A 26,715-nucleotide genomic window follows, 5' to 3' on the forward strand; every position below is an offset into this window, starting at 1 on the left:
TTTTTAATAATTATTCAGAAGCACACTTGATGATAAAAGAGCTACAAAGTGGCTCTCCTTATCTCTAATCTTCATTTCTGTATTTCGCTTTAATTCATTTGATTTTCCTTTACTTATACTTTATTTCCACTTTACATCATTGCAATTCTTATTTTTGGCGTGAGACACACACACACACACAGAGAGAGATGAGTGAAAAGGGTACACGGGATATCTCAATTGAACCAGTTATTTCCTTCACAAAAGATGACTTGGAAGCAAAAGAGGTACACGTGCTAGGGTCATTTCAAACTCCCACTGGCGGCAAAATCGACATAACAAACAATGTTGACCAAGCAATGAAATTCGTTGTTGAACATCAAGGAAAACATGTTCAAGTCTCTGCGGAAACTGACAAAAGGGTATTGCGCAAGATTGATTTGTACATGTTACCCATTATGTGTTTACTTTACTGTTTTCAATTTATGGATAAGCAGGCTACTAGTTATAGTGCCATCTTGGGGTTGAGAACTGAGCTCAAAATGCAAGGTGACATGTATAGTTGGACGGGCACTTCGTTTTATTTGGGATACTTGGTGTTTGTATTTCCCGCATCATCTTTGCTTCAACGGTTCCCCATTGCCAAAACAGTTTCAATATTTATTATTTTGTGGGGTATGATACTCGCACTATTAGCAGTACCCGAGTACCCTGGTTTCATTGCTCTAAGGACAATATTGGGGATGTTGGAGTCGGCTGTCACACCTGCATTTGCTTTAATTACTTCACAGTGGTGGAGAAAAGAGGAACAATTTGTGAGGACGGCTTGGTGGTTTGCTTCCAATGGGTTAGGTACTATTTTAGGACTGGCAATAGCTTATGGTTTATTCAAGCATGCAACATCATATTCGTTACCAGCATGGAAATTGGTGTTTGTCATCACAGGCGTATTGACCATCTTCTTGGGGTTTGTAATATTTTTCCATATTCCAGACACACCCACAGAAGCGTGGTTCCTTGACGAGCATGAAAAGTTGGTTGTGGTTGAAAGAATCAGATCAAATCAACAGGGTTTTGGCAATCGCAAGTTCAAAAAGAAACAGTTTGTCGAAGCCCTCACAGACCATAGAACATGGTTATTTTTCGTTTGCGCATTATCAGGAAATATCCCAAATGGTGGTTTACTTAGTTTCGGGTCCATACTCTTGAATGACGATTTCGGATATAGTCCACTAAACTCATTGTTGATGGGTTTACCCGAAGGTGCCATTGAGATTGTTGGGTGTGTCTTGTTTGCATACAGCGTAAGGTTTGTAAAGTCTCGTATCTTGATTGCTATAGTTACCACTGCCATAACATTGCTACTGGGATGTTTATTGGCATTTGCTCCATCAAAAGAGGGGAGGCTTGCTGGTCTTTACTTGTTCTTTTTAGGCCCCGTGGGGATGATTTGTATCCTTTCGTTGGTTTCTTCTTCGGTAGCAGGCCACACCAAAAAAATAACAGTCAACTCAATTTATTTGATTGGTTATTGTGTGGGAAACCTTGTTGGTCCCCAAACATTTATTGCCAAACAAGCACCCAATTACCATGGCGCAAAAGTTGCCATTGTTGTGTGTAATGTTGTGTCTTTGGCTTGTGTGGTGGGGATCTATATCTCATATTATCTTGACAATAAGAGGAGAGATGCCTTGCCTCCGGTCGACATGAGCCATATCGATCATTATGAGTTTGCTGATTTGACGGATAAGGAGAACCCAAACTTTAGATACGCTCTATAGGCAACAATAATTAGTTGGTTGTCAATTTATACTGGTAAGGAACAAAAAATATAAAAAATAAAAGGGGAAAACAATATTTTTTGTGTGTTTGCAAAGAAAATGTTCTCTTGTAGCGAATCAATTGTGTAAGTATCAAGGGCTAGAGAGGAGACATAGAAATTGCATACTATGCATTTCATCATTCTCTGAGCATTTATTTATGTCATACCATTCTTATCTTACGTGGAGGTTATTTACAGTAGTCAGCCACTCAATGAAGAGAAAAAGACAAAATGAAATTCAGCAATGATTAACAACAACAACAACAACAGCAACAACAGCAACAACAGCACTTTCCGGGCTTTTTTCTTTGTCTTTGTAAATATTTATAACTGATTGACAAATAGAGATGGGAATAATACAAGAGAAGTCTGTAATATTAAAGACTTGTTTAACCACGAGGTTTAAAGGGTCTACTAAATTGGTTTGCTTTTTTTAAATTGTTGGATTGGATTCACGGGGTTTCAATATTTTTTTCTTTCCATTTCGGTCAGAACCCCCACCCCCCTTTTTTATTCCTTTTTTTTCCTTTTTCTTTTCACTACCTTTTTTTTGCTCGCATTGATTACCCGAAGGCCCCAATACCTACGATTTCTCAAACGCCGTTTATCATCACATAACGGACATTAGTCATCTTCACTACAATCTTATATCCTCGAAACCCTCTATTTCTTTCTCCCTTCCCCGCCAAAGGAAAAAAAGAAAAAAAGAAAAAAAGAAAAAGGATAAAACAGCAAATAAAAGATATAAACATATATCTATATTTATATACATAAATTGGTGAAGTTATATGTCCAAGATTCATAGAAGTTCCTCTTCGGTTCGTTACAGACTCTCTGTTCCTCAACACTTCTGTCTCTAGTTTAAGATGGATTCTCAAACAATAAATTCTGATAATCTCCTTAGCGCGCCTCAGACGCATCGACTGACTAGCCCCACCACAAATGAAGATACCCCATTGCCTTCAATACCAAACTTTGATCAATTGCCATCCATTGGCACAGAGTACCATAAATCATCATCCAAACCCTTGTACGAAGGTGCAAATGGTATAATCTATAAGGGATGCGACTCGGCACGCACCACCGCCATCGTAATCAAACAGATCAAACAGAAACCACACCATCCGTTCCAGCAGTATTTGCAATCTGTGGCGCGCGAATACGAAAACATGAAGATGTGTAATCATAAGACCATAATGCCCATTTTGGGACTTGCAAAAATGGATCACACTTCTTCACATAATACACAATCCCCTTGCTCTACGACTTCAAGACCGTCATCATCATCTTCGTCAAGACCAGAATCAAGACTGGAAAAAAGATCGGACTCAAGTCTATCGTTGGTAGATGGTGGATCACAACAACCGCAATCATATGATCTCACCTTGATCTTGCCATATTATCCTCGTGGCGACTTGCTAGATATTCTCTCGCGTTCTAGGCGGTTCAAAGTTGAGATTTCAACAAACATCAAGGATGCTTTGTTCAAACAGATTGTCAAAGGAGTCGATTATCTCCACTCGAAAAACATTGTGCATCGTGATTTAAAGCCGGAGAATATATTGGTGAATAATGAAGGCGTGGTTAAGATTTCAGATTTTGGATACAGCATCGATCTCAATAATCCAACATTTATCCAATCGCAGTTTCAGCAAGAGCCCCATGATATAATCTCGGGAACAAACTCATTTAAAGCCCCTGAGATATTTCAGCTCGAATTAGACTTGGAGAGGTTGAGTGTTCCACAGTTTAGACAACACTCGCACGATTTCCAGGACTACAAGTTTCTGGACTTGTGGGCATTGGGCATTTGCTACTTTGTCATCTTTTTGATGAAATCACCATGGTCAACAGCAAATGCAGCAGACTTGAAGAACCACACATATGCAAAGTACGCCAAAAATTATCCACGCACAAAAGAACAATGGAAAAACCTTTTATCTGACTTGAACCATAATCGACTAGTCAATGATTCATCGGCACTACAGTTGTTTAAAAGCTTGCATTATGACTCAAGAGAGTGTATCTTGGGGATATTGAATCCAAAAAAAGAAGAGCGAACAACAACCAAAGAATTGTTGTTGGGTAGCTGGCTTGCTCAAGTGTACGGTGACCCGAAAGATTTGATCAAATTGATGAAATAATGATTGAAATTAGACTTTTAGTATAGATGCCAAACGTGGAAGCAACCAAATGTGGTGGAGCAACAATAAACTAACGCACTGTTTGATATGCAACTTCCAACTCTCTATCTTTCATAATCCACAATTTATTAGTATACCTCTTTCGTATATTCTTATCTTGTACATGAATCCACCTCTCATTTCATACTCATGTTGTATATAAAATAACTTGCGAATGTATTACGATTCTACTATATAGTCTATGACTATAAGTCTCTCCAGAGCCAAATCTATTATTTCTTAAATGTTCCATTATCATTATTCGTATTCTTTTTGATAATTTTTTTTTTTTTTGCTTTTTGTAGATTGTCATTTTCAATCTTTACCTTGTTTGATACTCATGTTTTGAATATCCTCATAACAAATCGAACCACCACCATCAAACTATTGTGTTATCCGTCTCTAATTCTGCAACCAATTACAACTAATGATCCGACTAGAACCAAGTACTACGAAATAAGTCAGTTTGTAAACGGTGATTGGCATACATAATTACATCATATTAATGTATTGATAATCATAAAGAATATAAAACATAATATTACACAACATAAATACACATATATAAAAAGGTTGCACTCACCGTTTTTATGAAAAAGCAGGAATACAAATCATATTAAAACAAAACAAAACAAACAATAAATCCAAAAAAAAAGGAAAAGAAAAACATAAAAAAGATAATCACACAATAGCTTCAGCACAAGCTTGTATTTTTCAATTTTTTTTTTTTTTTGGATCCCTAAACAGTATGTGTGTATAAAACACAACAATCTTGAAACAAAATCCAAAGGGAAAATGTAAAAAGGTTTTTTGACAAATGAAAACAAAATAATGAACAATAAACATGAACAAACTCATGAACAAACTCATGAACAAACTCATGAAAGTTTTCGTGAAAAAATCTGGTAGACTAGCAACACCAAAAATTTGTGATACTCAAATGCAAAACAAAACAATGAAAATAAAACAACTGTGAAAAACTGAAGAAAAAAAAATAAAGAATGCTTCAGACACGGACAAAAAGAAGCGCGTGTGGTAGGAGAAGAAACAAAAAAGCATGTGTGAAAGGTGAAAAATGACAAAGTGGACGTGGGTCAAGAAAATAATTTGAAACAAGACTCATTGGTGGCTGCAAATGTTGAAACCACTTAGGACAAGATGACAAGATGATAAGAAACCAAAAGCATCAAAATCAATAAAACCAGAGAACCAAATAAATAGCATATACAATAATCCGACTTGTATAATGTTTAATCTCACTTGGAATAGGCATAATTATAACCATTCCCAATGCTATTGCCAGGGCCATTATTATTCAGATTCGGGTCCACAGAAGACCCTTGGACACCAACACCATTGCCATTGCCATTGCCATTGCTGCTGCTGTTGATGATGCTGTTGTTATTACTATTGTTGTTGTTGTTGTTGTTGTTGTTATTATTGGTTCTTCGGGCATTTCCAGGACCTCTAACTCCTAACGGATTCTTTGAGAAGCTCAATCGAATTCCGCCTTTTGCATTCAAACCTTGAGGTCTGGGCAATGCAGCCCCATATAGTTCGGCAAGAGCTCTTGTAGCATGAGCAACATCTTCAAACTCGACAAAACACATGGGACCGTGATTGTGGCTACTCGTGGTACTAGCTCCACCATTACCATTGGTTCCTGTTGATGATGAGGGGGTCGCGTTTTTAGTTCTGAATGACAATCTCCTAAACCCCTTTTGTGGTGCGAATAAAGTACGCAATTCCGTCTCAGTGGCATCAGGTGGTAAATTACCTACATAAAGCGTATTACATGGTGGGTTCTGATCAGCAGGGTTTGCAGGAGGGGGCACCCTAGCCAAAAGTGACAAGTCTGGAATTGCATCCTTCGATGCAGAAGCAGACGCAGAAGAAGGTGCTGATACCGCCGAGGCGGAGTTGAGGCGTACAGCAGAAGGGCTAGTCTGGTGTGCCGGTGAGTTGGAAACCACCAGTTGAGCACCATATGTATTTGATTGACCATTTTTGAGGTCTGGGGGTTGAGACAGAGCATTCGGCTGCAGTGAACTTTGTTGCAATGTTGGTCTCATCCCCGTAGTGACACTGAATCCGCTAGTAGTCTGCGGTTGCGGCTGCAGTTGCAGTTGCAGAATTTGACTATGCAATGATGACGACAGCTGTGGCTGTTGTTGTTGTTGTTGTTGCTGTTGCAGAGGGTTCTGCGGGTCTTCTTGTTTCTGTTTCTGTTTCTGTTTTTGCAATTGCAGTTGCAGTTGCAGTTGCAGTTGCAGTGGTTGATTCAGAGTCGGATTTAGATTCACATTCTGCGATTGTTGCCCAGGGCCAAAGAATGAACCAGAAGATGTTCTGCGACGTTCCGGTGGTGGTGCTTGTAGTGCAAAATTGGAACCATTCTGATTATTCACCAGTAACCATTCCTGGTTAATGTTGGGATGCACAGTTGGACTTTGATGATCGGGCCCAATTGCACCTCCTGAAATATTCAGTGGGAGCTGCAGTTGGTTCTGTAAATAGTGCTGCTGCTGCTGCTGCTGAGAAGGGCCGGACCACGAATCTCTCACCAAGTCGTCGTAGTCCCTAGCATCATTTTGTGACTCCATAAGTAACAAAGATTTACCTGTGACTTCGTTGTAATCAAAACCTAAGTTGCCCCTAGACAATGATGGAGCAGAAGTCGAGCTACTAGCAATATTAGAGTGGTCAGGCACAGGCTGCTTGTTTTGCAAAGGGTATGATTGGTGTAAGTTTGGATTGTGATGAGTTTGACCTTGATGTAATGGCATGTTCAGCTGTTGCTGTTGCTGTTGCTGTTGTTGTTGCTGTTGTTGTAGAGCACTATCCTGACTAAACGGGTCACTAAAAACAAACCTGGACCTATTGTTATTCAAGGGCTGTCTGTTTTTCTCAAGAATGTCAAATGGTATAATTGGATTTTGAGTTTGCTGAAACTGCTCTGGATGCGTCTGCTGTTGTTGCTGTTGCTGTTGTTGCTGTTGCTGTTGTTGTTGTTGTTGTAATTGGTGGTGGCGATGTTGATGTTGTCCAATATGTTGAGGCAAATTAAAATTTTGACCTGCTATAGCTGGTGGTGAAATGTGCTCTGATGTAGGTGATAATTTCATGGCATTGAATGCCATTTGGGTTGTGGCAAGGTTTGTTGGCGACATAAAATTCGGCGAGTTTTCGAATTCAACAGATATGGGGGGATATTCGTAGCCAAATATTCTTTGGCCATCTAGTAATTTCCCTGTAGTGATGCAAGTGTTGAGGTCCCGAAATAATGCAAATATTTGTGAGTCCTTGATGTCAATATTGATAATCTCACCAATTACCAAAGAGAATATCAATGAAGCCTCCCTTCTCGTGATATCTAAAGGTAAATTTCGTATCTTCAAAAGTGGGGTTGATGGTGATGTTGGCAATGGGGGCAAATTTTGTTGCAGTTGATGCAGCAGTGACTGTTGTTGTTGTTGCTGTTGTTGTTGCTGTTGTTGTTGCTGTTGTTGTTGCTGTTGTTGCGTTGGATTGTGTATTAGTCCTGGTGGTAAATTTGACACGTTGCTATTTCGATGCAGGATGGAATTTCCACCACTGTTATTATTGGTGTGGATAATTCCATTGCTTGTTGCATTCAATGCTTGCGACAGTATATGATTCTGCAGACCATTATTCTGATGAGAAAGCGAATTGTATGCTCCAAAAGATGGTTCTGATGACATTGTAGATGCGTTGAGATGTGAGTGGAGATATGAATGGTGATATGAGTTGAGATGTGTATTCGAGATAACTCTAGTTATTTGTGTGTTGTCTGGCTTAGTTGGGGATGGAAGAATCGAAAAGGTGATTTGATTTGCTGGGTAATTAATGTTTCAGATGCCTGTATAAATGTGCGTAGACTTAGAAAATTCTGAAACTTGAAGAAACTATACAGACAATGATACTTGATTGGTAGTCTTTCCTTCTTTTTTTTTCTTGCGATTGGGATTCTTTCTGGCACTCCTCCTTTTGTTTCCGTTTGAATTGAATGAGTTTAGTGTACCAATCGGGTCTACTAAATATCCTACCTTGATTTAGGCTGTTTAACTGTTGTCTTCTAATCCAAATAAGAAGCAATCTTTGTTCCACTTGATGTGTACTGAAAACTAAAGTAAAATATAAAAAATAGGGGATTTAAGCTGGTGAAATGATAATTGTATATCTCTAGCTGGTCTTAAAAAGTTGGTAAAGACAAATTTTTACCAGTGTTTACCGATGTGTAAAAGTGGAGTGTCTCTTGGTTTATGGGAAAGCTAAAGCTGGCTAAAAAGATGAAACCTTCTACTCTATAATGTGTGTGCGTAGAGGGCGGAAGACGGAGAGTGAATGTCGTTTTAAATATATGGAGGTATAAGAAACGTGGATATTGGCAGGAAGTGGTAAAGTCAGGAAATAGTTTGATATTGAATAATGCCTCTAGTTAATATGATGATTATTGAAGTCAACTGTAAAAAAGTGTCAATGTTGGACCAGTGTCAATAGGTCGTATGTACTTTAACTTGATGTCTAGTTTATGCTTGAATTTATTAGTGATGGAACAAATATCAAGATGAAGATAATGTTGACGTTTTCGTTGCTGATGTTGTTATTGATGGAGGTGGAGGCAGTCGTGGTATAAGTATTAATGACGTTGATGTATAGGTATAAGTTGAATGGTTTGATTGAAAGTGTGCCTTCTTTTTTTTTTCTAATTTGTATTTTTAAATTAAAAAATTTTGGTGTCACTTTCTTATGACCTTTTTTTTCCTCTCCTTCTTTATTTTGGCTGTTGTTCTCTCCGGTTTTTTCTGTTTTTTTTTTTATTATTATTATTCTTTATGTTTTGTCTCTCGTTCTCCTTCTCGTTCTCGTTCTTGTACTTGTTGTGTTATTGTGTTATTGTGTTATTCTATTTCTGTTTTGTATGTGTACACTATGTTGTCTTTGATGTATCTTGTGTCGGTTTTGTGCGTAATGCGAATAATAAATAGTAAATTATGGATGATGTATAATAATGTATGCAACGATAAAACTTTGTATGTGCGTGGATCGTGTAAACCAAAGAAGAGATTGAGAAGAAATAAAATGAAGAAGAAGGGAAGGAGGGAGGGGGGAAGAATAGAATTTAGAGACGGATAAAGAGAGAGAGAGATAGGAATATAAAACGGAGGAGGAGAAGAACGATAAGAATGAAAGGGATGAAAATTCTGCTACGAGTCATTGAAAAGGATTCGGTGCACTTTATAAAGCTACAATTATACATATATATATATCTATTTGTTTGTGTGTATCAGCATGTGTATATCCTAAGCGATTATTGTTGTACATGTCAAGGTTGTATATCTCGGCTAAGCACACATGTGGAACCTACTGGTTACACGGAGAGTAGTGCACTTGTGTCTAAATTATCCCTGATACTTACTGCTTCTTATTTATACTTCATATATATTTTTTTTTATTTTTTTAATTTCTAATTGTTAATTTTCAAATTTTTTTTTTAATTTATAACTTGTTTTATATTCCCTCCAGTTTGTATAGATGGCCAATCGTACTTCTACTCGATTCTACAAGCACCAAACCTTGCTAGGACTTAAAATGGTGGGAAAGTCAGTATTGATAGGGAAGTACCATTTCTGGAGTTGCTTTTCGGTTGGATCATATTGGTTTTCTTCATTATTTATCAGTGTGTTAGTGTACTAGAAAAAAACCACTAATTCCATCATCCTCTCGACACAGTGGTAGAGTCCCCATAACCGTGGTACCAGCAGGGAGATCACGTCCAGCGTCCCTTTTTTTATTTTCTTTTTACACTGTAGCTCATGCTCATGCCATTTCTCTACCTATTCAATTCCTTTCTTTCCTATAACGTAGCTAAAATAGAGAAAAAATGAATGCATTCAAGATTCTTGTCAAATCATCGTTTTTTCTTCGCGAACAGGATAATTCGACAACCATATCCAATTGAGAAATAAAAAAGGCTTCATCATCACAACAACACTCGTATCTTGATAAATACACAAGCCATTCTCTTCGACCTATTTATTTACTTCCGTTTTTTTTTTATTTAATTTGCCTAATAATTATTTGGTATTTCGGGCTTATTCAACTGGGTCGCAGCTAGTTGTAATTCGAGAAGTACGAAAAAATTGAGGTGGAGGAAGCGGAAGGGAAACGGAGGGACAGTGCGGAGGGCGGAGGGCGGAGAGAGTGTGTATGTGTGTGTGGTAGGACGAGAGACGAAAATTAGAAATACTAAAATGAAAAAAATGAAAAAAAAAAAGTTCACAATAGTAATAGGAATGATAATCATAATAAATAAATGAATATATAAAAAAAAAAGAGAATAAATTAAAAACAAATAAAAAAATAAAAAAATTGGCGGAAATTCAGTTTGCCCCGTTTTGTCTTGTTGCAATGTTTATCCACCTATGCACGACTTTTGATGGACGCGTTGTCGCAAATGTTTTGTCTTTTTTTTTAAATCATACATACTTATTTCTATTCTGCTTTTCCTACTCTTTCGCGACACAGATGTCATTCCCACGTTACACGTGACCCACATTATTGTTAAGATGTGTAAATAATATATACATATATATATATATGTATATACATATATGTGTTGCGAAGGACTAACTTTGCAAATGGGACAATTAGCGCTCAAAGCAGAACAAGCGCAATAAACCATATAAGTTCTTTAAATATTTCTTCATTAGCTACACTTAGTATACATAAAAGGTACCCAAAGTATATTTAGATAAAGAGCTCGTTGTTTTCAGTAATAACCTTCCAAAATATAACAATCAGTCTTGTTTTGTCTTTAGTAATCTCTTTGCTCTGGTTCAATTTCACTTTTTCTTTTCAATCTTCCTCTGTTTTTCTCAGTTGTTTTTCTTGTTTTTTTTTTTTGTCTGTTTCCCCGCCCCTCTTCTCGCCTTTGTAAGAAAATGGAAAGAGGAATTCACAACGATTGGGAAGCGCAAACTATGCGAAAAACAGAAATACTCACCAATCTTGACCTCAATCTCTACCAAATCAATTTGTAAAATCTACTTCTACTGTTGGTTCGCTCAGTTTATATCGGCCAATCTACTTTTCTTCTTCATTTAAACTCCCTACCACTTCCCACACATCAATCTTTTATATTTTACTTTACATCCAATAAGCATCATTAATACTTGTGATACCTAGTGACTACTAATCAAAGAACTAATATATTAAGATAGTAAAAAGAATCAGAATAAGCAAAGAAATAGAAATGTCTGACGACGTGCTAGATACTCAATCTCAAATCAACTACAAATCCCTCCAGTATCTCCTCCAAGAACTTGTCCCAACATCTATCAGAGTCTCAGCACAACTCCAGAATACATCGGATACATTGAAATCAGCAGATTGCGATATCCAAACCCGAATTGATACTCAGCTTTCCACACAAGTGTTGACGAATACAAAAACCACGGGTAACATCAATAGCAATGACAATACAAATTCCAATGCTGATATAGCTACCTCCTCTACTGTTAACAATCCCAATACGGCGGATCTTCCGGGAACAATTCACATATTTGACTCGTATTTGATACACTCTGATGAAACAACAATTCGCATCGACACTTATGGCTACAATTTGGGCCTCAAGATAGCCGAGATTCTCCTTTACAAGAACTCCAAGACAAAGATTCTCGATACATTGGATATAATGAAGTTTATTTGCCGAGATGTATGGAAATGCTTTTTTGACAAGCAAATGGATAATCTACGAACAAACCATCGTGGGACATATGTTTTGGTGGATAACAACTTCAAATTGATCACTACACTAAATAGCGCAAAAGGACTACAGGACACTGTAACAAAAGCAAAAGCATATCTTTGGTTCCCTTGTGGGGTGATTCGAGGCATCTTGATGAGTTTTGGCGTGGAGGCAAACGTGTCAGCGGAAATCACACAATTCCCAGCAGTGATTTTCAACGTTAGGCAATAGCATGGAACTAATGTACACATAACTAATATACATACAACTAATATGCATATACGTGTGTTTGTTTGTATTAACGTGTCTTTGCAAAAGTACACTATGTGTTTTCTGATCTTTTCTTTTTCACCAATATATTCTAGTCAGTTAAACCTGGGCTCTTTACATATTGATTGTATGGTGACATTTCTAATACTCTATAATCTCTATGCCAAACACTAAAAAGACTACTTACATTCTGTTTATATTCGTCGTGGTTGAGCATTACCACCACATCCACCACAGTATATTCACAAATTATTCGGTGAATAAAGAAAGCCAAGTGAGACAGCAAGAAAAGAGCTCTTTTTCTTGATGCTAGATTCATACTATTTCATAAACATTTCTGAACCATATACGTAAAATCTGGGGTAAAAGAAAATAAAACAAAACATAATTAAATTAAAAGTAGTACTTAAAAAATAAGTACTATTAATTTGGTCTCACAAAAAAAAGATAAAAAAAAATATGTCACTAAGCAAAAATACTAGTAATCACGCTTTTTTCTAGATCTAGTTTCCAAATCTCACCCCCCTCCCTCCCCCCAAAGACCTCTCTCTCTTCCAATGTTTACCACTCGCATAGCACATACATATACACATGTACACATGTACACATGTTGAACTAACTATACCACAATCCACCTAAAGTCAACACTAACATGACACCCGAGCCACCAAAAATATTACGAATCAAACGAAAAAGAGGCCAAGACCCGTTGCAGGCCCTCATATTGGAAGACACAAGAAATGTCAAACGGTCGAAACCTTCTACCCCGGCAACTTCGCCACATCCATCTCCTGCACCAACGCCACGGCGGTTCCGGTCGACAGAGAATCTCAACTATTTGTTCAAACTATCACGTACTGAGGAAAGCTTACGCACAGCATTGGCAGAATCTGGTGATGCTGAAAACATAGAAGCAACAATTCTCGCAGAAGCCGCTACTTTGCAACTGGGAGGACATAAAGATAAGCATCTGAGAGCAAATGAGATAAAGCGAAGATTCATCATTCAGCCCAATGCGCTGAGGAAAACAAGCCAGGCCGGTTACAAAGATGATTATGGTTATTATGATGATGATGATGATGATGATGATGATAATGGTAGCGGTAGCGGTAGTGGTGGTGGTGGTGTTCACAAAGAGTATAATTTGGAGAATGGTGGCAGTCTCAAGCTTCCAAATGAATTGTCAAGTATGGTTCAAAGCTATGTTTCCACAGAGGCTTCTTCACCACTGCAAAAACGCAAGAGACGAGGCAGAACTGCGGTAATCCAAGAGAATGTAAAACTGTTTAGCTCCCCACCTTTACCATTATCATCTACGTCAAACGAAAACACTGAACCAAGTACTAACAAATTAGTTCTGGATCTTGGAAACGTTGAGGACAATAACATTGTAAGCAACAATAATAATATCAACAGCAGCAGCAACAACAACAACAACAACAACAACAACAACAACAACAACAACAACAACAACAACAATAAGAAAGACAAAAACAATGATGATGACAATGATGATGATGACGCAGAGTGGGTGTTTGATGTCTACCACTTGACAACAGCTAATGAACCATTGACCTCTGCAAACCACCCAACATCTCAAATTGGTTATATTCGTTTCTTTGACGACGACGAAGAGTTATCTCAAAGTTTCCTCAATGCGGAAGATGACGACACTGTGCAAAAGCCAAGCGTTTTAACTGATGATGAGGACTCCAATGCAGAGTCATTTTACCAAAATGATTATCCAAGTGATGAGGACGCCGAAGGATTAGATGAACTCAATTCGTTTGATGAAAAGTTTGATAAGCTCAACATAGGTGATGGCGATGAAGTAAGTGGAAATGGTGATCTAGCGGAAGAAGACGACTATGGCTACGAGCCCAAAGATGGTATCGGATTCACTGGAGAAGAAGAGTATTTTGATTATGGAGAGGTTGAACGATATATGGGCTATCAAGACGAAGAACATTATGCAGATGATGACGATTACAACTCTGATGAACAGGTCTTGAGACGACAACAATTTTTCAAAAGCGATATAGATGATCCCATTGCTATACACCGCGACCGAATCTTTGGCAAATTAGAGAAAATGATAAATGAACACGAATAAAGAGTAGTATATACATTGAACGAGTAAATGTATGTAGGTTTGCTATGAAAAAAAGTATCTACTTTCCAAAACCTGTTCAATGTCCAAATCACCCTTTTTCGGCAAGTCTGGGATTTTTACTGGTACAAACACGGGTACTTTATCAGTTATCTCATGGTTCACCTCTTTGGGGAATGCACTAGAGTATAAGAAGTTTTTCTTACCCAAGACATAATACAAATCAGGCATATTCTCTTCAAGCAACATCAGTATCGTATGATTCTGATACCCAACTTTATCCAACTCCCTCAACTCTATCTCCAACTGATGCTTAATTTTGGATTCCCCATATTGCTTTCTAAATTCCTTAACTTTACGATACAATTCACCATTACCTTTCTTTTCGAAATACACCATTTGGTACGAGTTTCTCACTTGCCTTTCAAAGTCACGTTTGACAACTTCCATGTAATCAAATGAGTACATCTCGACAAATTGTTCTCTCAAAATTACTGATAACCGATCCACATCACAAGCATGAGTCCAGTAAGAATCATGAATTGATGCAAATACGAGTGATGGGTTCTCCGCAGCAGCCGCAGCACAAGTCATTGCCATATGTGAGGCATCCAATGAATGTATGAAATTAGGAGCAATAGCCAATTCATGCTTTTTTCTATCCATTGGGGCAAAGTTTTCACTTGCATCTCTTGAGGTGCTGCCCAAAACTCCTTGTGTTTGCACTTTGGGCATATCTCGGTACACTTGAATAACCGGGAAACCAGAGACCGAGATCCAACTAATAGGTGCCAAGTTCACTGGGTTTGTAATATAGGTATCTTTCAAAGACCGTTTCAGCCTACATAGATAGTCAAGTGTTTTAACATTATAGCTTGTATTGATCCTATTGGCAGTATGGGTAAGCCATGTTTCGATCCTTTTAGCATTCTTAAACAACTCATCGATTGCTGCAAAGATTTTCTCCACAAGATAAGTAGCATCCCTTTGCTGAAAAGTCTTGAGTCTGGATAATAATACATCATCTGCACTAGATTTCGCTGGATTCTGCTCAATACCATTAATCATCTCTTTTATTCTAGAATAAATCTGCTCAGATGCACCATACCTTGTGACACCGTAAACAGTTGTCATTACTGGTCGCTTTACCAATTTACGATCCAAGATTTGAAGAATCAATTTTGCTTTCGCGACTTCCTCGGGCGCAGCCAATTGCGTTCCAATATCGTTGCGTATTTTCTTTTCTACAAGATCCCTAACTTCAACATAGACATCCATTTTTGTTTCCAGTGGAAGTAAATTCACCGACCTACCACCCAAGTCATCCCTTGCCAACCCCGCATAGTGCTGTAAACCATTGCATGAGCCATCTTGATGGATAGGCATACGACAAATAAAAGTTGCAACATTATTCCCGTTCCCTAGATGCTTCAAAACTTTCGCCACCTCCATACAGGTTGCAAGAAATTGGAATGGTTTATCAGCTTGAAGCCACCACCGACGCAGCGCTTCATCATCAAGAGGATTTGAAGCCGCTTGTAAAATATTATTCTTATGTTTTTCAAAAAATTCCTCGCACGATGTCTCTTTGCCAGGTTTGAAAAGAGACGCCAATTGGTACTTGAGCCAATAAAAACCTCTCTCTCCCAATGGCTTTGCTTCCCAAAACTGGAAAAGCGATCGCATAATATCTTCACCATAATGATTTATCTGTGATAATGCATATGCTCGCCCACGGAAATCAAACAAATAGCAATGAAACAATATATCTCCATTAACACCATAAGCATTGGCGACAGCTTTAATAGTCTCGTATATCTTACGTTGATTTCGCACATCCCTAGCTGTTTGATCTTTCGGTTTAGTAGGCATGGTGTCTAGAGGAGGTGGTATTTTCAAGAGACCAGAAGGCAAATCCATAGCCTTGTTAAACACATCCAAAATATCTGTATTGACACACCATCCTGTTTTCCCCATCTGGTCAAGGCACAAGAATGCACGATCTAGTTTGCCCTGAAGTTGTGCTTTTTGTAAAAAACGTTGATGGAGTTTGTCAAAACCGGCTACGAAATTGATTGCAGAATTCATCATACCACCAGTACTGTGTCCCAACCACGGCTGTGGAGGACACAATAGGGGAAAAAAATGCTGATCACCAAATGTCGAACCCAACTTGACTGATTTTGATAATGCTGGATTTATAAGAATAAAGCGAACCTTTGCGTGCTTTTTATTTGATTTTAAGATATCTGTAAAGGCTCGATACAAACCTGGTGCGGGATTGCCTTTTAGTTTTTGCATACTTTCAATGGCAAATGGTACCATTACTCCGGCAATATTACCACCGTCTTCTTGTATCTCCTCTGCAATAGCATTGAGATCGTTTTCTGCAACTCGAAAATGACAACATTGCATGATTGCACTTACCAAAGTTTGGCTAAGCTCAATAAATGCATCGTCCAGAACAAATTTAAACAATGATCTCTTGAAGTTTTTAGGGTCCAGTGTAACGGACTGGCTAAGCACTCGTTGCTTCCACTCCAAAATCAATCGGTAAAGTTCTATCTCATTCGATTCGCTATAGCCTATTAACATTTGGATAAATTGGCTTACCATTGTTTCAAGGGGTAAAATCTTGAAATATGGCTCAAACTTATTAAGAGATTGTTCTTCCTTCAGTCCCACTTCGTGGCCGAGTTTCAGTTCGAGAAACTTTGTTGTATCTCTGACCCATCTTCGTATTAGGCTTTGTAGCTCTTTAGAAAATTTTTGTTTGCTATGAATACTTGCACTTGGAACAACGCTCTTGACGATTCTATGGGAATACTTGTCTAAATTTTCCTGCCTAATCTTGTTGAATTGTATGTAAGAGGCCATAAATTCATCTTTTTCCTTTTTATATTCAAGAGTGTCATAAAAGCAAAACAATGGAACATCGATTGGTCTATTTTTCCATTTAAACTTGGTGTCAGCGATGTAGTCACAAACTCTATCAAAATGCAAGTCACCAGATTCCTCGCAATACGGCTCAATCGAGAGGCTTGGATGTGTGAGGATTGTTGTTGTTAATGCTTCCTGTGTATTTTGAGTCAGAGTTGACTTTGCTCCAGAAATTTCCTCAAAAGTTGACAGTAATTCAGTCAGATCCAAGCCTGCATTGAATTGGTCAAAATCGATTTTGTATTTTTCCATGTATTTGATAAAGAATTCCTTCATTGGTCGTACATGTAATGCTGATTTCTTTGCTAATTTCGCCTTGCAATAGCATCTCATTACTGCTTTTAACACCTCAGTTTGCAAAGACTCGATTCTTGCAGTGAAGCCTGATTTGAGTAATAAATTGTCATATTCGCCAACAATCCTCGCCAAATCTACAAACGTTCCAGCAGACTCATCGCGAGCAAAGAACTTTAACCAAATTTGTAGACATTCGGCATACTGAAAGAAGAAATACTCTGAGGAATCATCATCTGTTCGTATAAAATCGTTCATTTTCAGAAGAAGGTCCACGGCTTCTCGATCTTGGTCCATTTGAATAGAATATGCATATTTTTCCACAAGCTCCTGCCACCGTCTTTTTCGATTGGTCTCTAACCCAAACAGGTCAGTAACAAGGTCAAATATGGATGAGGATGAAAAAAAATTGTCTCTATGGAAATGTGGCAATGGCAATGGCAGTGCTAGTGAATGAGATGGAGATTGTTGCGATGCCGTAGTTGGCGACGATAAAGGAGCTGATTTCACCAGAGCCGGTGCTGGCAATACTGGAGATGAATAGAACCTTCTGAATTGTAGCACATCTGATCTGACTCTAGAGAACCTTATTTGCATTCTATCATTTTATTCTACCCAAAGTATAATACTTTTTTGAATTTTGTGAAGTAAAGACTCTGAACTTTTATCTCCTTCTCCTTCTTCATCTACTTATTTTTGTTTTTTTTTTCTTTCTTTGATCTTTTTCATTCTCTCCCTCATTAAACTTTTTCTTTCTCTTGCTTACCATTTCAACATCCCATTTGAGTAATCGACGTTATCGCGCTTAATCATTGTTTTTTTTTCTTCTTTTTGGTTTTTTAATTTATTTTTTGGCGATATCTATGAATCATATTTTTTTTTCGTTCTTTTTTTTTCACCTCCCAACACTTTCACATTGCTTTTGAAGCTTGTTCACCACTTACTTCTTCAGTTTCTATCTTCGATCTAGTTTATTTAGTTTTTTACGGACATCAAAATGATGAAAAACATACTACTTTACAAGGTTCTGGCGAGATACACATCTACCAAAGCTGCACGGTTTGTTCCTAAAACAGGAGTATATCCAAAGGGCTATGAAGTAGGAGGTATCCATTGTGGAGTCAAAAAGGATGGAAAGACTTTCGATTTGGCTATATTACATAATACTCATGGAAAAGATGCTTCTGCAGCTGCTGTATTTACCACAAACAAATTCAAAGCTGCTCCGGTTCAAGTCTCACAGAAACTCATTAAGGAAACAAAAGGAGCGGGTATTAATTCGATCGTGGTCAATAGTGGTAATGCCAATGCCGTCACAGGAGCACAGGGAATGAAAGATGCCGAGGATATGGTGATTGTAACCGATTCTGTTCTTGAGAATAAACCTAATAGTACACTTGTGATGTCAACTGGTGTTATTGGAAACAATCTTCCGATTGACAATATTCTTTCGGGAATACCAAAATTGGCATTGAGCCATTTAGGCAATAGCCATCAAAACTGGATTGATTGCGCAACCGCAATTTGTACAACTGATACGTTTCCCAAACTAGTGAGTAAACAATTTACAATTGGCAAAGACACTTATACATTGGCGGGATTGTGCAAAGGAGCAGGAATGATTTGTCCCAACATGGCCACTCTCTTGGGATTTTTTGTCACTGACGCACCAGTATCTCCATCTGCGTTACAGCTGATCTTGAAGTATGCAGTTGACCGTTCTTTTAATAGCATTACTGTCGATGGTGACATGTCTACAAACGATACTATTGCTGCTATAGCAAATGGTGCCGCTGGAGGGGAGTTGATTGATCTCAACTCTTCTTGCGCCGAGAGGTATGCAGAGTTGCAAAAAGAAATTACTGACTTTGCACAGCAGCTAGCTCAATTGGTTGTTAGAGATGGGGAAGGAGCAACTAAGTTTATAACTATCAAAGTCAAGGATGCATTGTCTTATAAGGATGCTAAAAGCATTGCTTCCAGTGTTGCTAACTCATCCCTATTCAAAACTGCGATGTACGGTAAAGATGCTAATTGGGGCCGTATCTTGTGCGCTATTGGATATGCTGACGTTGGAAATGGCTCTGTGGTTCCTCAAAAAACTAGTGTAAAGTTTGTGCCAGTTGATGGAAGTGAAAGTTTGCAATTGTTGCAAAATGGTGAGCCAGAAAAAGTTGACGAAGAAAGAGCTTCAGAAATTTTGGCTGACGAGGATTTAGTAATTGAGATTGATCTTGGAACAGGCGGCGGCCAAGGGGCTGACTTTTGGACATGCGATTTATCCCATGAATATGTTACTATCAATGGTGACTACAGGTCTTAATCCAATGTGAAAACATATAGGAAAAATAAGGGGGAAAAGAAGGAAAAAAAGTAAAAAAAAAAAAAAAAAGAGAAAAAGAGAAAAAGAGAAAAAGATGTTTTCAAACACACACAATAAGGACTTTTTTTTTTATTCTTTCTTATTGTTTTAATTAATTGTTTGTTTGTTTTATATTTTTTTTGATCAATTTTCTTGATTCATTTTATGATAAATTGTTTTCTCTAATTTTTCTGGTTTCAGAAATCTTACAAAAGCGTTAGATTATTGGTCAAGCATATCGATATAAATGCAAATAGAGAGCAAATGCAATAGTATATAATATATAGGCTATAAAGTTTTGCATAACGTTCCTCAACTGTGAAGACTGTGCTTTTTGTCATGCTAAGTAAAAGTTTGTTGTTTTTTTTCGTGTGGACTCTGTCCAACTTTTCAGTTGGGGTTATAGTCCCATTATTACCAGCTTTTCTATTTTGAATGCGTTAGCTTCTTGTAGTGTTAGCATTGTTGGCAGTATTGGGTGATGTAAATGCTTCTGTGGTGGTTCTTACTGATGCTGCTGGAGAAGAAAGAATTGCAGTACTAATAGCAGACGCATGCACGGAAGTGCTTGCTATAGACGAGACACTGCTTGCCACTATAGCAATCTTGTTCCTAAACCCAAGCATACTGCGATCTATGCCAGATACGGCTCTGGCAATTTCTACAACTGGCCATGGAAGGGCCCTGAAAACAGGCACAAGTTTGCCGTACATAGGCAATTTGATTTCGCCGCGTCTTCCTTCTTCTATAGCACGAACTACACGTGAAGCAACAAATTTAGGATCCAACTCTGGTGCTAGAATAGTTGACGGTGTTTTTACTCCAGTAAACAACCCTGTCTTTAACTGACCGGGGCACACCAATAGCGTTTTTACCCCATGAGGGTTCAACGAGGGTGGACCCAACTCATAAGTGAGCGACTCGTGTAATGCAATCAATCCTGATTTTGATGCCCCATAAGCACTCAATCGAGCAGGTGATATATACCCCAATATGGAAGCAATGGTTACTATATATCCTCTTTTCTTGAGCATCATACTTGGTAGGTATGCTTTAATAGTGTAAAAGCTAGAGATTAAATTAGTCTGAATTGTTTGTTCTATTTCTTCGAACGTGAGGTCCAACACTGTTTTACCAGTGGTGATCCCAGCATTATTGATGAGAACTGTTACTACACCTATTGTACTTTGCACTCTTTTCTGCACTTTCAACACTTGCTCTCTATCACTGACATCACATTTAAAGTAATTCACTTTAGGAATCTTTTCTGTATCATTTTGGGGAAGATTGATATCTAGTACCACGACTTTGGCGCCTTTCTCGGCAAGTAGCCTCACAATTTCCTTACCTAAACCAGAAGTACCGCCTGTCACCAAGACAATATCAAGGCTAGGTTCAAAGATATGGCCAAAGACGACGTTGGATAAAATACGCAATTTGTAATTTGTCCAGTATAAGAAATCAATCATCATGATGAAGGGTAATAGAAAAAGTACTATTTTTGGTGGATTTTGCAACCAAATTTGTAGGAGAGAAAAAGAGAAACAAAAAGAACATACTTATAAACAGAGTGGTCCCTACTATACAGCAACAATCTCCTTTTTTTTTTCCTTTTAATGATAAGGACAAATGAAGAGAAAATTTTGGAATCCGCAATGGACTATTCAACAAATATACTTGTTCTTCATATATATAATCGATGGTAGTTCTCCTCGATTTACTATAGTTAATGGCTTACTTTACTTGTCTTATTTCTTTTGTCCGTAGTGAAAAACTTATACATTATGTATGACTAGCGGATGTCTTTAATTTTCTTTCTCATTACCTTATTTTTTTCCCTTCTTTTACTTTACATTTTTTTCTTCCTCTTCCTCTCTACTGCCGTCGTGTGGAACAAAAAAAAAAAAATCAATTTTGTGATACGTTTTACTACACTTAGCCAAGTCAAAAGTCGTGAAATTTTTCATTCCTCATGAATTTTAAGCTCGATTTCTGAATATACAAACACAGACTAGGTCCATCATCACACCTCGTTACACATATCCAAAATACAAACAAACAATGTCACTTCGATCGTTAGGAACACCAACCAAAAAGTACAGTCCTAGATTACTCAAACAAATTGATAGGGTGAACAAGTTGAGAGGAACTCCAGAGACGAGCTACAAGTTTGATGCTTCCAAAATCAAAGAAGTAGAACTTTTCGTCTATCGTCAGAAGCCTATAGTTTTCCAGCCAGCAAAAGGGTTGAAAAGCTTCCTAAAGGACTCCTTACCTACATTAAGGTACCACAATCCTGATATACAGTTTACTGTAACAAATATCAAAGCCGAACTGGAAGATGAGTTGAAGAAAATACCATTGAAGCTCAACATCAAGGCTCACAACGAGAGCGATAGCTCTAGTATAGAATGTGCAAACCAGCCGCCTCATTGGATCCTTTCAGAGTTGGTCAAACGTACAAAAGCCAGACAAATGACAGCGGAAGAAATCCCACTCATAGAACGTACCTACAAAGTAAAGAAGTGGTGATGAACAAAGGAAGAATTTTTGAAACAAAAACAAGAAAACAAGCTAAAAAATAAAATAAAATAAAAGAACGGTTGGAGTATCCAATGCAACTAAGATGAGCATGTACATAGAACTATTCCCTAAGCTACTCACCAAAGTATTTACACATAAGTACAAACATTGATTGAACGTTTATTTGGATTGAAGAAATTTTAATAAACTATCCTGGCCCTTGATTTCCATGAGTTTTTTGATCTTGATCAAATCCTGAATCTCTTTGTATGATAATGTATCGTTGTGATTGATATTGTTTTCATGGATGCTTTTGTCTTTACTAATATTAGAAACATCTTCCGTCCTATCCTCTTCCTCCTTCTCCTCCTTCTCCTCCTCCTCCTTCTCCTTCGCCTTCTCCTTCTCCTGCTCCTTTTCTACTTTCCAGTTTTCCGTTAAATTCAACTGCGCAGCTTTTAGCAACGCTTCAAAATTAAGCTGCCTCTGTCTGCTATGAATGGAATAAAGGGAATCAATTATTTCTTTTTCGGCTGGGTTTTGTTCTAGTCGGCTGAGATATTCATACTCCGTGTAAGCATCAATAGCATTATCCTTTTTCTCAACTTTGCTCATAAAGTCCATGATTATCAGTTTTTCGGGAATCCTATATATTCTTGATTTTGAAGATGACGAGATAGGTGTAATTTTCAGTTTCAGCAACGGAGTTGGCTGGCAAATACCGTCTTTGGTGACAATAGTGCCGACATTCAAACTAGGTTGAAACTCGGGATGGATGGCATTAAGGTCACTACCCCAATCAGACAATGAGTGCAAAGTAGCAAGTCTGTCCGAATTCGCATTCTCCGTTTTTGCTCTTGCACTATTGCTACCACCATTATTGTGGTTATGATTATCCTTGAGATACTGCTCAGAATCAAATTTCACTACAAAGTTTCCCAATGCCATCATCCTCAAGAAATTGGTCTGCAATGAACTTTCAACAATTTCTGTATTCTTATATTGCCTCAATTGCGGCAAGCCACGTGGCAACAAGTCTGAAACATGGTTTGGACAACGCCATTTATCGCCAATTGTTTTGGGACCAAACATCGGGTATTCAAGACAATCGATATGATATATCAAGGGGCAATAGTCACATTTGATCAATGTCCTATGGTTGAGTCCTGATTCTTTACATTTGTGACACAAGTTGGGTTTTCCATCTCCATCATACAACGTTTCTATCTCCAAGTCGGGATCTCGGTTAAAACCCGGCAACTGGTTTCCATTACGTTTACTTGCTGGTATATCGGGTTTTTCGGAATCATCAGCGTAGTCGCCAAAATCACCTGTCTCAACACCTATAAACGTATCTTCACGCAACGCTCGTGGCAACTCAAACGCTTTGGGGTTTCGAGTTTGCAAATTATTCAACAATTTACCAAAGATTCCAATATCTTTCCAATTGGGTAACAATGACGCGTTTCGCTTCGCAACGCACTCATGGCAGAACCAATCGTCCTCAGGTGGCTCCTCCAAAGGGGGGTCGCAACATGTGAAGTGAAACGATTTCGGACAAGTTTCACAACATATAAAAATTCCTGGTCGTCCGCACGAAAAACAGAAATCATCATTATCTTTATGCGTGTCTTCCTCTTGTGCGTGCTGGTGTTGGTGTTGATGGTGTTCAGCTTCATTTTTGATTTTGGTATTTGGTGCCAAAAGTTTAGTGCTGGCATCTGTCTTTTGCGGGGAGATGATTTTTATTTTCTTGAGCACATTTTTGGGTGTACTTTTATCAACTTTGGTATCGTTATTTGACGAAGATGGCGATACTGTGTGCTTTTGAATGTGCTGCTTCGGCGTTTTCACTGTCAACTTCAATTTTGTTTGCCGTATCGGCCGCGAGCTTGTATCAAGGGAACCTCTTATTGTGCTTGGAGCGGTAATTTCGTCAGAAAGCGGTGTTTGCAAATGGTTGATATACTTTTGTTCAATACTTGTAGCATTTTCAATCGATGGATTTTGACTCAATGCCATCTTGGAGGAGTTGGAGTTGCCACTGTTGTTGTTGTTGTTGTTGTTGTTGTTGTTGTTGTTGCTAATGTTGCCGTTTTTGTTACTGCTACTATAATTACCATTGTCTATTGACTCCGCCTCTTTGCTTTTACTCTTCTTTTTGATCGGCCACAACAGTTCCTTCTTTATCTTTGCCGTCGGAAACTCCTCCAACGGTAACCCCGTGTATGACGGAGATGGGGGCGCAAGTGGTGGCTCAACGAACTCATTACCATTGGTTGAAATTTTTTCCTCAACACTATCCAGATTCAAATGCAGATCCAGATCTATACGCAACGACTCTCGAATCTCCGGACTAGCAGATAGCGTTGGTGTACTAGTTTCTTCAATTTGTGCAATCCTGGCAGACTTCCTCTTGCTGCCTACATCCTTTGGAGTTGTGGATTCCATTGGAGAAGGTGATTTTCTTTTCCTCGACCTCGGCTCAGCTTTATTTATTAGACCTCCATTTGTTATTAGCGACTGTTTTAGCGACCTCTCATTGGAAGAGCTCACTGAGCTACTTCGACTACTTCCTCTTGACGCCATGTATCAATAGTAGTACATATGCCGGCTTTTCCTATTTTTCTTCGATATTAAACCAGCTGGGGTTTTTTGTTGATAGATGTAGTGGATTTGTATTAATTCTTCACAAATGAGAGATTTAAAGTTTGAAAAAAAAAAAAAACAAAAAAAATTACTTCTTCTCAACGATACAAAAACTCATATTCATATCCATGTTTTACAACCCACGTCCCAGAAACACACGAATGTCTCGTCTAAGCAAAGAGAATGAGAATGAAGTGCTTAATAACTACCAGAAATACAATTGACAAAAAATGTCATTTATGCGATTTATAGAGCCATGAATAATTTACTACAGACATAATTGAGTCAAGTAGTTTGAATCGTATTTCGTTTAAATTTACTTTTTTTTTTTTACCTCTTCTTTTTCTTTCTCCCCTCCTTTTCTTCATGCTCCTTTTGAAACGAAAGCAACTCAAATTTGCATCAATGCTCTCTGATGAACAACAAATGTAATTTACTACAGTTATTTGCTCCATCAATTGTTTAGTTTAGATGCGTGTTTTGCATATACCTGACCCCACTCCTTAACCATTGCTTACTTTTTTCCTCATCTATTTTATGTTATTCTTCTTCTTCTTCTTCTTCTTCTTCATTTCTTGCTTTTTTCTCCTCTTTTCAAGCTTTCTCGGCTTTTGTAGCTTTAGACTTTGGCACTTTAGTGTTCAAAGGCTCTTCCAAAAGCTTTAAAATTTCCTCATCGGTAACCTTCTTGTCAGATTTGTACAACTCAGAGTCAAACACAGGACTAGTGTATTTAACAATACCAGTCTTTGTAATACCGAATGTGGTGAAAAATTGGGCAATGTATTCTCCATCTTTCTCAATAACAACATCATATGGCAAAAGAATCTTGTGGTTTACAGACTCAGCTAAACCACCTCTGGCCTTCTTGGGGTCTTCCAAGTTACGAATGTTGTATGGGAATGGGTGACCATCACATTTGCTCTTGAACTCGGCAAGAATCTTGTGTGACATCTTCATCTTTAAGGCGTATGATTCTCCCGTCAACTTGTAAAGCGAGGTTCTAAAATTCGATGGCTTCACTTTACCATCCTTTGAAGTGGAGATCAAGATATCCAAACCGTAAACATCATTTTCGTCAAACTTGTGTGTTTCCATACTGTTTTTGTTTTGCTTGGATGGGTTAAGAATGATTTCTTTTGGTCCATACATCACCATTCTCTCTTGATTGTGAGACAACATACTTTCCAATGGTGTGACATCAAACTCCTTGGCAACCTTGGCAACAATATTGGTGATGTCCCAATTCTTCTTACCGGGCTTGAATGTTCTTAACGCAGCCTCAGAAGCAGTCCATGCTGCTTGCATCAAGTCGGCTTTTTGGCCGGTAACTGGACTGTTTTTTTGCTCGCCAACAACAAATGTTTCACCAACAATGGAAGGGAAACCATCAATCTGTGCACCCAATTGAATGCTCACAACATCGCCTTCTTTCAATTCAATGTTGGCCTCATCGTCTATAGTCACTGGCGCCAAATGTGCAGGAACATTGTTTGGACTGATGGTGGTTGGGAATGCAATACCTTTTGGGGTTCCTTTTGTTTTCTTTGAGTTGTAGATTTTGGACAATTCTTCATTCAAAAGCTCATCACCTTTAACACAGAGATCATAAGTTTTGGATCCGGCCACTGCAGCCTCTTTAACTTGTGCCAATACTTTGTTTGCAATTTCTCCGGCAGTCTTGTACTTGGAGACAACATCTGAGTTTGCAATTGAATAATCAGGAGCTGGAGTTTCTAATGAAAAGCTGTTAGTAATCCAAATTTCATTACACGTGTCATGAAAGAATCGAGGAGATAGTACTTACTT

At 38.2% G+C, this 26,715-nt stretch overlaps 11 protein-coding genes across 11 annotated transcripts; 6 read left to right on the forward strand and 5 right to left on the reverse strand. All coding sequences in view use genetic code 12, as the record gives it.

Annotated features, from left to right (window-relative positions):
• Nucleotides 1–188: 188 nt before the first annotated feature.
• DAL5_4 (Allantoate permease) lies at nt 189–1,760 on the forward strand (the record flags this gene model as incomplete). The annotated part of the gene is made up of 1 exon (XM_001523226.1): nt 189–1,760. The coding sequence occupies one exon, from the start codon at nt 189–191 to the stop codon at nt 1,758–1,760; it is 1,572 nt and encodes a 523-aa protein (XP_001523276.2).
• Nucleotides 1,761–2,667: 907 nt separating this feature from the next.
• On the forward strand, nt 2,668–3,945 carry PVL30_005043 (uncharacterized protein; the record flags this gene model as incomplete). Its single annotated transcript, XM_001523227.1, has 1 exon — nt 2,668–3,945. One exon carries the CDS (start codon nt 2,668–2,670, stop codon nt 3,943–3,945), a length of 1,278 nt encoding a protein of 425 aa, XP_001523277.2.
• Nucleotides 3,946–5,240: 1,295 nt separating this feature from the next.
• WHI3 (cell cycle RNA binding protein whi3) lies at nt 5,241–7,706 on the reverse strand (the record flags this gene model as incomplete). Its single annotated transcript, XM_001523228.2, has 1 exon — nt 5,241–7,706. The coding sequence occupies one exon, from the start codon at nt 7,704–7,706 to the stop codon at nt 5,241–5,243; it is 2,466 nt and encodes an 821-aa protein (XP_001523278.2).
• A 3,554-nt stretch (nt 7,707–11,260) lies between these two features.
• TRS33 (Trafficking protein particle complex subunit 33) lies at nt 11,261–11,989 on the forward strand (the record flags this gene model as incomplete). The annotated part of the gene is made up of 1 exon (XM_001523229.2): nt 11,261–11,989. The coding sequence occupies one exon, from the start codon at nt 11,261–11,263 to the stop codon at nt 11,987–11,989; it is 729 nt and encodes a 242-aa protein (XP_001523279.2).
• Nucleotides 11,990–12,680: 691 nt separating this feature from the next.
• PVL30_005046 (uncharacterized protein) lies at nt 12,681–14,141 on the forward strand (the record flags this gene model as incomplete). The annotated part of the gene is made up of 1 exon (XM_001523230.2): nt 12,681–14,141. The coding sequence occupies one exon, from the start codon at nt 12,681–12,683 to the stop codon at nt 14,139–14,141; it is 1,461 nt and encodes a 486-aa protein (XP_001523280.2).
• Nucleotides 14,142–14,183: 42 nt separating this feature from the next.
• Nucleotides 14,184–17,969, reverse strand: PVL30_005047 (uncharacterized protein; the record flags this gene model as incomplete). Its single annotated transcript, XM_001523231.2, has 1 exon — nt 14,184–17,969. The coding sequence occupies one exon, from the start codon at nt 17,967–17,969 to the stop codon at nt 14,184–14,186; it is 3,786 nt and encodes a 1,261-aa protein (XP_001523281.2).
• Nucleotides 17,970–18,369: 400 nt separating this feature from the next.
• ECM42 (glutamate N-acetyltransferase) lies at nt 18,370–19,695 on the forward strand (the record flags this gene model as incomplete). Its single annotated transcript, XM_001523232.1, has 1 exon — nt 18,370–19,695. The coding sequence occupies one exon, from the start codon at nt 18,370–18,372 to the stop codon at nt 19,693–19,695; it is 1,326 nt and encodes a 441-aa protein (XP_001523282.2).
• A 479-nt stretch (nt 19,696–20,174) lies between these two features.
• Nucleotides 20,175–21,206, reverse strand: PVL30_005049 (uncharacterized protein; the record flags this gene model as incomplete). Its single annotated transcript, XM_001523233.2, has 1 exon — nt 20,175–21,206. The coding sequence occupies one exon, from the start codon at nt 21,204–21,206 to the stop codon at nt 20,175–20,177; it is 1,032 nt and encodes a 343-aa protein (XP_001523283.2).
• A 589-nt stretch (nt 21,207–21,795) lies between these two features.
• MRP49 (54S ribosomal protein, mitochondrial) lies at nt 21,796–22,266 on the forward strand (the record flags this gene model as incomplete). Its single annotated transcript, XM_001523234.2, has 1 exon — nt 21,796–22,266. The coding sequence occupies one exon, from the start codon at nt 21,796–21,798 to the stop codon at nt 22,264–22,266; it is 471 nt and encodes a 156-aa protein (XP_001523284.2).
• A 171-nt stretch (nt 22,267–22,437) lies between these two features.
• Nucleotides 22,438–24,846, reverse strand: PVL30_005051 (uncharacterized protein; the record flags this gene model as incomplete). The annotated part of the gene is made up of 1 exon (XM_001523235.2): nt 22,438–24,846. The coding sequence occupies one exon, from the start codon at nt 24,844–24,846 to the stop codon at nt 22,438–22,440; it is 2,409 nt and encodes an 802-aa protein (XP_001523285.2).
• Nucleotides 24,847–25,500: 654 nt separating this feature from the next.
• Nucleotides 25,501–26,687, reverse strand: PVL30_005052 (uncharacterized protein; the record flags this gene model as incomplete). Its single annotated transcript, XM_001523236.2, has 2 exons — nt 25,501–26,642; nt 26,681–26,687. The coding sequence occupies 2 exons, from the start codon at nt 26,685–26,687 to the stop codon at nt 25,501–25,503; spliced, it is 1,149 nt and encodes a 382-aa protein (XP_001523286.2).
• Between the last annotated feature and the right edge of the window lie 28 nt (nt 26,688–26,715).

This window comes from Lodderomyces elongisporus, chromosome 7, assembly GCF_030384665.1.
Source record: "Lodderomyces elongisporus chromosome 7, complete sequence".
Taxonomy (NCBI): Eukaryota; Fungi; Ascomycota; class Pichiomycetes; order Serinales; family Debaryomycetaceae; genus Lodderomyces; species Lodderomyces elongisporus.